At 42.3% G+C, this 11,244-nt stretch overlaps 1 protein-coding gene across 2 annotated transcripts in view; it reads right to left on the reverse strand.

Annotated features, from left to right (window-relative positions):
* The window catches only part of SLC13A2 (solute carrier family 13 member 2), a 47,289-nt gene extending 42,996 nt beyond the window's left edge, over positions 1 to 4,293 (reverse strand). Inside the window, exon 1 of one of the 2 annotated variants that reach the window (XM_020963374.2) lies at positions 4,068 to 4,292. In XM_020963374.2, coding sequence (XP_020819033.1) covers positions 4,068 to 4,169 — 102 coding nt within the window. In that variant the 5' untranslated portion in view covers positions 4,170 to 4,292. Of the gene's footprint in view, positions 1 to 4,067 lie in introns of both variants that reach the window. The other variant, XM_020963373.2, reaches the window with a different exon arrangement.
* Between the last annotated feature and the right edge of the window lie 6,951 nt (positions 4,294 to 11,244).

The following is an 11,244-nucleotide window of genomic DNA, read 5'->3' on the forward strand; positions in this document are numbered from 1 at the left end:
AATGCAGCTACCGAGGAGACTTCCAAGTTGGTGAGGAGGCTGTTTGTCACTCTGAGGCAGCCCTGCCCAGGCTGTTTCTGTAAAGCAATGGTTCTCAAAGTATGGTTTAGGCACCGCTTGGGGTCCCTGGCACTCTTTCGGGGAGTCTGAGAGGTCAAAGCTATTTTTAGAATACCAAGACACTGAAATTTCTAATATAGTAAAAATAGATTGATATGACCCACATACACAAAAGTTCTTTTGGGGAGGGGTCCCCAGTAATTTTTAAGAGCATAGAGGGTTCCTGAGACCAAAAAGTCTAAGAATCACTGCTGTAGAGCATTGTGTTGGGAAATAGGAGCCCTGAGTTTTTTCCCTATGCTGGCCACCAACGAAATATTACATATTAAGGCAACCTTTGTATGTGTCCCAGTGAGAGACAGCTGTGAAGTGAAGTGAAGAAAGATCAGGTCTTAACACCAGGAAGGGCAGGGTTTGGTTCTTGCTTCTGACATTTCCTGGTTGGGTGACCCTGGGTAAGGAATCGACTAAACCTCTCAGTACATTAGGCACCTCTAAGATGCTAAGTTTCAGAAAGGGTGCTTACCTACATCGGTAGAGAGACTTCTATCACCTGGGAATTCATTTTTTCAAATGAAATCAGAGGTCCAGTGCCCACTTTCTTACTATAGTAATAATAATTACAGCAGATATTTAAATAGCATCTTAAGGTTTTCAAAATATATCACATATATGATTTCATTTGGTCCTCATACCCATTTTACAGATGAGAAAACTAAGTCTGAGGGCATGAACTATGTTTTATCCAAACTTTATTTCTACCCTTGCATCTGGCAGGTACACACAGCAGGTACTTAATAAATGTTTAATGAATAAACTCTCGTCCATATCCTGCACCTAAACTGAGGCTCTGGGCCTTAGTTTTTCCCTTCCCCTCCATGTACCCAGGATCTGGAGTGCTGTGAACCCTGTGCTTTCCTCCCTCCAAACCATTTTTACATAGTTCCCTCTACCTGGAATCTCCTTCCCCACCATCATTCCTACCAGTAGAAATTCAAGGAGGTTCCAGTACAAATAGCCCCTTCTTCATGAAGGCTCCTTTGGTCTCCCCATTCAGAAGGGAGGAAATATAATTTAGCAGGAAGACACCAGGGCATGTGATTTTGAGCAAATCACATCACCTTTCTGGGCTTCAGTTTCCCCTTTTGTAAAATGAGGACCTAGAAGGTCTCATCTAACGTGAACAGTCTCTGATTCCTCTGATCTTTCCTCACTCTGAATTTCTATAGCATTTACTTGTACCTTTATGGTGCTTATCATAAATGGCCTAATATTAAAGTTGTTTGTAAACATGGTGGTACAGCTAGGTGGCACAGTAGATCGGGTGCTGGGACTACAGTTAGGATAGATCTGAGTTCAAATTCTGCCTCAGATACTTGCTAGCAGTGTGACCCTGGGCAAGTCACTTCACCCTGTTTGCCTCAGTTTCCTCATCTGTAAGATGAGCTGGAGATGGAAATGGCCAACCACTCCAGTATCTTTGCCAAGAAAAGCCCAAACAGGGTCACAAAGAGTGGCACATGGCTGAAACTGAACAACAACAACAGGAAACCCAACCACAAACCTGCCTTATCTCCTGTACTGACGTGTGGTGCTTAGTACACCTTAGTTGTTGGCTGACAGATCTTAAGTTCCCACCATTTGGGTTTTCACCTTAAATATATTTTGTATTCAGAAATAACCACTTGCATCCATAGTCTTCCTCCCCATTATTTCTTTCAGTCCTCATAACCTCCATATTTTTCTCCTATTTTAGAAAGTTCAGAATGGCCAAGTCAGGACTTGAACCCAGGTCTCCTGACTTAGGACACCAATCACACTACTTCTTGAATAGCTGGATGTGAGACTGGATGAACTCCATGCCTAGGGAGGCCCATGTTTGATCTTGGATCTACTCACTCTGTCTTTATTGCTTCTCCATTGGTTCCCCGGGATCATTACCCTATGTGTCAGGCACACTGCCTACCCACTCCTCTCCAAGAGTGCATCTTAACCAGTCCTCCAGCATTCCTGAATGTGTGTACTCTACTAACGCCCAATGTTCTCCCCCTCCCCCACTTTTGCTTTGTATTTATTTATTTGCCACATACAGTTTCGTTCTAAGTAGAATGCAAACCGCTTGAGGGCAGGAGCTATCTCCCTGTTCTATCTTTGTATCCCTCCTGCCCAGCAGAATGCCTGTCACTTGAAAACTATAGATACTTTTGAATGAAGAATGAATGAATATGTGATTGGGGTTAGGGAAAGAAGAGTCTAGGGGATCCAGGGAGGGACGGAGAAAGACCAGGTTTGGGGAATAGTAGGTGATCCTCCTCCATGGGCAGGATGCAGGGCCCTGAGATAGTCAATCTCACAGGTAACTGCAAACCAGGAAGTCATCAGTACTGCATGTTGGAGGAAAGGAAGGGGCTCGGGGTTGGGGGTTGGTTTATCTGATTAACAGTTAAGTTTCCTTATCTGTTATATGGAATATAGCATCCTGCCTGCCCAGGTCCTTGGTGTTGTTAGAGAGAAGGGGCACAGTACAGACGTACGGGACTATGAAAACAAGAAAGGTCAAGATGGTCCTTTCCTTTCAGCCTCTGTCTTAGGTTAGAGACCTCACCATGTAGAGATACTATTTTGTGCTGGGTGTGACTCCCTTGATTTTAGAGGAAATCGGACTCAGCCACTGCTGGATTTTAGATCTTGTCAGAAACCGGACACTTATGCCACCCTATTCCTGGGAGGCTGTGGGACAATTGCTTCCTTCATCTTTGCTAAGAGGATACTAACAGCACTATTGAGTATTTTGAGGTATCCCTGGAAAGCAGAGAGATTGCTGTTCCCAGGATAAGCAGGACAGGAGCCTGCCCCTATCTGTCTTTGAGTGGTTGGGGGGAGGGGGAAGCAGAGGTTTTAGTGCCAGAACACTCTGTCCCATAACTGGCCTCCACGAGTTGCTCAGCCAGCTCTGGGAAGGCCTATGCCCCACCCTGCCCCCACTGCCAAGATTCCACAAAGCCCAAGAAACAGGTTTCCTTGGGCTATGTTGGTTTCTTCATCTTCATTCCCTGTTGTCCCTCACTCTACTGTGGAAGTCCCTGTCCTGAACTCCTGTATTCCCAATTCTTGGAGGGGAGGACCAGAGTCAGGATATCCTTATCTCTTAGCATTTCTCTGCTTGAGGGTACATGCCATCTGTTAACTATGTCAGCCAGCCTAAAAACTCTCTCCTCGTACCTTCTGGACTGTTGGGAGGCTCAAGTGTCCTAGTTCAGGTCTCTTAAAGATACCCCAACTTTAGTTGTCAGCCCAGGCATCAGAATCTCACTACAAAAGCCAACCTTGATTTTTCACTTTCTTTACACTTTGAGATCTTCTGGGCAAGAGGAGAAAGGAGACCATGTTACCCCCACCCCCACCCCAACCCTCAATCCCACAAAAGAATGACGACTAACACCTTTCATGGGATTGGATGATATTTCTCAAAGCAAGATCGAGTTGGGCTGTGTGCTGGTTCAGTGGGTAAAGTGCTAGCACTGGGTTCAAATCCTGCTTCAGACACTAGCTGTGTGGCCCTTGGAAAGTCACTTAAGCTCTCTGCCATCATTTTTTAAAAAATGAAGGGATTGGATTTGAGTGCCTTTGAGGCTCTTTCCAGCCCTGAATCTATGGTCCTCGGTTTCCTCATCTGTAAAATGAGGGAGTAGTTTTTGAAGTCTCTTTCAACCATAGATCTTTGATGTTAGGGTTCCTTCAACCTCCTCAACACACACACACACACACACACACACACACACACACCCACCAGGTGATTCCTGTAGTTTGTGTGTGTCTGGGGCCAAGGTTGAAAAAGAGGAGCCAAGTCAGGAGAGACAGCAGCCAGAGATGTCCCCTTCTCCTGCAGCTGGGGGAAAGACCAGGGAACTAACTCATGTCATGTGGATCTGCCCACTCCAGCTGGCCTGCCCCAGACTTCCCCAAGCTCTCTTAGCCCCACTTCCAGAAGCCAAAAAACATTTTACCTTGCCTGAGACCACCAAGGGCAGAGGCAGCAGCACAACTGGAAATAGGATGGCCATCAGATACCTGCGATAAGCCCATAGGATCTGCCCCAAATTTACCATGGTGGCGGAGGGAGCTGGCCGGTGCTGAACAGAGGAGTCCGTTGGGCGGGGAAGGATTATATAAAGCCAGTCAAGTGTTAACCATTGACCAAGGCAGACCAGGTGTTGTTTTTGGAATCCTGAAGGTGAGAGAACTTGTACTCTGGGCAGGCTGGAAGGAGCGAGGGAGGAGCAGACTGGGGAGGAGGTGGAGGAGAGGAGGTGGAGTGTCCAGGAAGACTTTGTAAAGAGAGGTGTGGGGAAAAAAAAAAGAAAGAAAGGGAGCTTTTATATTCTCTTACAGAGATGGGGGAGGGTTAACTCCTTGCATACTTTTCAGATTTTGGCTTCCTGGTTGGTTGAAGGTGTTTTCTTTTTCTTTTCTCTTTTTAAAAATTAATTTATTTTGATTGATCAACAATCACTTCCATAAGCTTTTGAGTTTTAAATTTTTCTCCCCCTCCTTCCCCACCTCCCCCCTCAAGATGGTGCGCAATCTGATAATGCTATACACATTACATTTCTATTAAATATATTTTCATATTAGTGATGTTGTAAGTAAGAATTAGGACCAACAGGAGGAACCACCAGAAAGAGGAAACACAACACAACAGAAGAAAAAAAATAGCAAATAGTATGCTTCAATCTGCATTCAAACTCCATAGTTCTTTCTTTGAAGGTGGATAGCATTTTCCATCATGAGGCCTTTGGAGATGTCTTAGATCCTTGTATTGCTGAGAAGGGTTGAGTCTATCAATATTAATACCTAACTGATTATTATTCCCTTCTTGAGCCAAATCTGATGAGAGTCCCACCTCCCTTCTATTAGCCCCCTCCCTTTTCTTCCCCTTTACCCTTGCTACTTCTTCCCTTCTTTCTATCTCCCCTCCCTTTTCTTTCCACTTTTCCCTCCTACTGCCTATAGGGCAAATTAGATTTCTTTACCTGATTATGTTATTCCCTTCTTGAGCCAAATCTGATGAGAGTAAGGTTCAAACAACGCTCATCTCCCTCCCTTCTTTCCCTCTGCTGTAATAGGTTTTTGTGCCTTTTCTTGTAGTGTAATTTACCCTTATCTGCCTCCTCCTTTCCTTTTCTCTGAGTAATTTTTCTTGATCTAACTAATTTTCTTAGTTAGATCAGAATAATCCACTTACTTGGATCTATTTAACCCACTTGATTAGTTTTTTTTATCATTACATCAAAGTCAACTTATCAAAGTCAACCCCCTCTATGTATAGCCCTTTAACATGGTGTAATAACAATACAATTCTCAAGGGTTACAAGTATTATCTTTCTTTGTAGGAATGTAAACAGTTTGCCCTTATTAATAACATGCTGTTTCTTTCTGTCCTGTTTACCTTTTTATATCTCTCTCGAGTCTTGTATTTGAAGATCAAATTTTCTGTTGAGCTCTGGTCTTTTTGTCAGGAAGGTTGGGAAGTCCCCTATTTCATTGAATATCCATCTCCTGCCCTGAAAGATCATGCTCATTTTCAGTGGGTAGTTGATCCTGGGCTATAATCCAAACTTCTTTACCTTATGGAATATTATATTCCACACCCTACACTAATGTAGAGGCTTCAAGGTCCTGTGTTATTGTGACTGTGGCTCCATGATATTTAAATTGTTTCTTTATGGCTGCTTGCAGTATTTTCTCTTTGACCTGGTAATTTTGGAATTTGGCTACTGTATTCCTTGGCATTTTCAATTTGGGAGCTCTTTCAGGAGGTGATCAGTGGATTTTTTCTATGGCTATTTTACCCTCTGGTTCAGAAGGCACTGACCCAAGCTTCTTGTGTTGGGAGCCAAGGGCCTGGTCACTGGCTTTGTGTGCTGGGGCCTCTGATGTTGGCATTTGGAGGCTGTAGGGTTCTGGCAGCTTACCTGGTGTTGGGCTGGAATTAGCAACACTGGAACTCTAGGGGTAGGATTGGGTAGTGTGGCCCCTGGAGATTTCCTGCACCCAGGCCTTTCCTTCCTTTGGCTTTCTTCAGCTTCTTTCAGCTGGATGTTGCAGGAAGTTTATCCACTTGGGCCCCTTGGAGGGCTGCTTCCCTCAGTTTTGCTGAGGCACTGGAGAGCCAGTTGTTGTAGAATGCCAGGTACCTGGTGGTTTTCCAACCTGGTTTCCACCGGTTTCCCCCGCCCTTACTGAGGCAATGGGGGTCCAGGTGTTGGCGTTTGCCTGCTCCACGACCTGGGTTTCAGGATCTCCTCCTGGTATGCTGAGGTGGGACTTTCTGCTAGCTTGCTGGGATGCCTCAAGTTATGTACTGCCCTCCTCCCCCAGGACAAGAGGGTCCTTTCCTGCTAATCCCTCAAGCTACCTGGGCTACTGGACTGCTGCACCCCATCTTTCTTCCGGTTCAGCTGTTCCAGGGTTTTTCCTGGAGTGATATTTTCTGAGCTTTTCCTGAAGGTGTTTTCATTGGCTGAAGGAGAGCAAATGGGAACTTCCCATCTTTAGCCCACCAGATGCCAGCCCTCTGTTCAATTCAGTGCAACAAGCAATTATGAAGTGCCTACTATGTGGCAGGCACTGGGCTAGGCATTGAGGGGTGGGGAGGGAAAGACAAAAAGTGAAATAATCCCTCTGTTCAAGGAGCTTGCATTCTATCAAGGGAAACAAAGCCTATTGTTGTTATTGTTTGTGCTTTGTTCTGGAAGAGGACCATGCCTTCAAGAAGGTAATGCTATGATATGCAGATGAATTGGATGTAAGTGAGGCAGGGCTGTGCTAAGTCACTAGCCTCACTTTCTCCTCCAGAGCTGTCTGGGTCCAGTGGCCAGAAACAGATCAGGACAACTGGAGATTGGCCAGAATGCAGTGGGGGCCCTTGGCCTTTTCAAGCTAAAGACTTTAACAGATCTCAGTTTGACTGAGGCAACACCCATTTAGTGATTAGGGCTAGGTAAGAAATGAGGCAGAAAATGGCCCCTTTACCTATTAAAAAAATGATCTGGCAGGGGAAGAACCCCAGGGTTTCTGGGCAAAACAGAAACAATTGCTATTTAATTCATTCTGAGCCAAACAAGGACCAAGTAGGGCTTGGGCTGGGACCTGTTGTTGAGAGGGGGAGGGAGAGAGAAAGAGAGAGAGAGAGAGAGAGAGAGAGAGAGAGAGAGAGAGAGAGAAGAGAGAGAGAGAGAGGGAGAGAGAGAGAGAGAGAGAGAGAGAGAGAGAGAGAGAGAGAGAGAGAGAGAGAGAGAAAGAGAAAGAAAGAAAAGAAAGGAAAAAAGAAAAAGAAAGAAAGAAAGAAAGAGAGAAAGAAAGAAAGAAAGAAAGAAAGAAAGAAAGAGAGAAAAAGAAAAAAAAAGAAAAAAAAGAAAGCTGTGTTGCCCAACCGGCTAGTTCCAGTTTGGTCTCCAATGGGCAGCTCCTTTTCTACTCACAGAAGTGGTTGTTTGTACTTTGTTCTAGAAGAGGACCATGACACCAGGGAGGTGATACCATAAATTGAAAGTTTTATCTATTATCATCTATATATGTAATTAATGAATAAAGACATATAGACATACATGGATTAATGAAGGAATAAAATACAGTAGAAAGAGTGCTGATTCTGGAGTCAGAGACTGTTGTTTAGTCATTTCAGCTATGCCTGACTCTTTGTGACCCCATTTGGGGTTTTCTTAGCAGAGGTACATTTGCCATTTCCTTCTCCAGCTCATCTGACAGATAAGGAAACTGAGGCAAACAGGGTGAAGTGACTTGCTCAGGATCACACAGCTAGTAAGCGTCTGAGACTTGATTTGAACTCAGGAAGATGAGTCTTCCTGACTCTAGGCTCTACACCCTTTGATACCTGGATGCCCAGAGTCAAAGAATGTGGGTTCAGATCCCTGCTCAGGTGCTGACTGCCAGTTCACTTCTCAGGGCCTCAGTTTCCTCAGCTGTTCCATATTCCAAACATGGTTTAAGTTTGGAAAAGAATTAGGATGAGGCTACCTGTTTTCACCTTATGTATTTATTTAACTTATATGCAGAGTCCATCATAAGAAATGCCAGTCTGGATGAATCAAAAGCTGGAATTAAGGATGCCAGGAGAAATATGAACAATCTCAGACATGCAGATGATACCACTTTGATGGCAGAAAGTGAAGGTGACTTAAAAAGCCTCTTGATGAGGGTGAAAGAAGAGAGTGTAAAAACTGCCTTGAAGCTCAACATCTAAAAAACTAAGATCTCAGCAACTGGTCCCATCAACTTCCTGGCAAGTAGAGGGAGAAGAAAAACAAGCAGGTTCAGATTTTCTGTTCTTGGGCTCAAAGATCACTGCAGACAGCAACTGCAGCCATGAAATTAAAAGGCGCTTACTCTTTGAAAGAAAAGCTTTGACAAATCGGAACAGAGTGCTAAAAAGCAGAGACATCACCTGGTCGACCAGTCTGTATAGTCAAAACTATGGTTTTTTCCAGTAGCAATGTATGGCTGTGAGATTTGGACTATTAGGAAAGCTGAGTGAGCAAAATCAATGCTTTTGAATTATGGCACTGGAGAAGACTTAGAAAATTTTTTTAAAAAAAAAATTCACTTTGAACTTAAATATAAAACAAGAAAAAAAGGAACATTTATGCATACACAGCAGAACAGTAAAAGAAGATCCAATATAAAACAATAAATTTCCATTTCAAACTGTTTACTTTTTTTTGGAAAAACAATGTAATAAGTACTACACATTGTTTTCAAAGCTACCCAGTTTTTCTGTGTTTCCAAGTTTTCTTTTGTTCTCTGCTGTGTACTTTTTTCTTCCTCTCTCCCCATCCTGCCTTATAGAATGCTACAATTAGACATGAATATATATATATATATATATATATATATATATATATACACACACACACACATATACATATATGTAAGACCATGCTACACATATTTCTATTTGTTAATTCTTTCTCTGGAGGGGAGTAGTATCTTCTTTCATAGGTCTAAGTCTTTCCATGTTCTTCTAAAATTAACTAGCTCATCATTGCTTATATCACAGTAATATTTTCCATTACAATCATATACCACAACTTGTTTAGTTATTCCCCAATTGAAGGGCATCTATTATTTTAGCCAATGTAAGATGATATCTCAAGGTTGTTTTAATTTGCATTTCTCTAATCAATGATGATTTAGAGCATTTGAATATATATATATATATATATATATATATATATATATATATATATATATGACTATTTATAGTTTTGATTTCTTTACTGAAAAACTACCTGTTCATTTCCTTTGAGATCATTTAGCAATTGGGGAATAGCTCATATTCTTACAAATTTGACAAAGTTCTTTATCTATTTGAGAAGTGAGACCTTTATGTGAGAGACTTTCTATGAAAGCCCCCCCCCCAATTTTCTGCTTTCTGTCTAATCTTGGATACCTTGGTTTTATTTGTACAAGAACTTTTAAATTTAATGTAATTGAAATAATCCAATTTACCCTTCGCAATGCTATCTCTTCTTTCTTCATAAATTGTTCTCCTATCCATGAGTCAGATAGGTAATATGTTCCTTGTTCTTCTAATTTTCTTGTTTAATATCCTTTTATATCTAGGTCATATATCCATTTTGGCCTTATCTTGTCACATGTTTTAAGATAGTGGTCTATGCCCAATTTCTGCCACATTGATTTCTGGCTTTCCCTACATTTTTTTTTTTACCAAATAATGAATTCTTATTCCCAAAAACTTAAATCTTTATATTTGTTAACTGGGGTTAAGTGACTTGCCCAGGGTCACACAGCTAGTGCCAGGTGTTTGGTCTGAGGCCAGATTTGAACTCAGGTCCTCCTGACTTCTGGGCTGGTGCTCTATCCACTGTGCCACCTAGCTGCCCCAAATCTTTATATTTGTCAGACACAAGGTTATTGTAACCATTTATTACTATGTATGTTTACTCTATTGATCTACCTTTCTAATTCTTAGCTAGTACCAGAGAGTTTTGATATTTAATGCCTACAATTTAAAGTCTGATACTGCTGAACCTCCTTCCTTTACATTTTTTCCCATTAGTTTCTTTGAAATTCTTGATCTTTTGTTCTTCCAAATGAATTTTGTTTTCATTTTATCTAACCTAGCATATTTTTTAGTAATTTAATTGGGATGGCATTGAATAAATAGATTAGATAATGAGATAAGGAGGGAGAGCATTCCAGGCATGGGGGACATGTTGTATATGCCTAGTTATTTACGTATTTTTTTCCCCATTAAAATTTGAGCCTCTTGTAGGCAGGGACTGTTTCATCTTTCTTTATTTCCCTAGGTCTTAGCTCAGGCAGTTAGGTGGATAGAGCACTGGGCCTGGAGTCAGGAAGACCATTTAAATCCAGTTTCAGACATCTTACTAGCTGTGTGACCCTAGGCAAGTCACTTTACCCTGTTTGCCTCAGTTTCCTCATCTGTCAAGTGAGCTGGAGAAGGAAATGTCAGACCACTTCAGTATCTTTGCAAAGAAAATCCCAAACAGGGTCACAAAGAGTTGGAAAAGACTGAACAACAAAAACAACAAATCTTATGAACGAAGAAGTTTCTCAATGATGAGAATGTTTTTACTACTGTGTTTGTTTCTTGAGAATATGTTGATTCCAATGCACCCATCTGTATCCTGTTAGTAAAACTGTGCCTATCTATCACAAAATAGTAGCCAATCAGAATAGATCTATCCTCTGACTGAACAACAGAAGGACTTAGCACAGTGCCTGGAACTTAGTAAGGGTGCAATAGATGCTCATTGACTAATTGGATTCCAAAAGGGAAGCTGGACCCCAGATGATTAAGAACAGCTGCTGCTTTCCCTAGGGCCAAGGAAGAGATAGATAACCAGTGCTCTGGTGGAAGAGGAGAACAAGGGGCAGCTAGGTGGTGCAGTGGATAGAACACCGGCCCTGGATTCAGGAGGACCTGAGTTCAAATCCAGCCTCAGACACATAACACTCACTAGCTATGTGACTCTGGGCAAGTCACTTAACTCCAATTACCTCACCAAAAAGAGAAAAAGAAAAGAAAAATGAAGGAAGAGGAGACCAAGAAGCACTTGGCTTCTGGTGTCAGGGGGAGAATCACTTAGTCTCTCTCTGAGAACTGGGAAGGCTGAG

The sequence above is a fragment of the Phascolarctos cinereus genome, unplaced genomic scaffold (assembly GCF_003287225.1).
Source record: "Phascolarctos cinereus isolate Bilbo 61053 unplaced genomic scaffold, phaCin_HiC Scaffold_5;HRSCAF=322, whole genome shotgun sequence".
NCBI lineage: Eukaryota > Metazoa > Chordata > Mammalia > Diprotodontia > Phascolarctidae > Phascolarctos > Phascolarctos cinereus.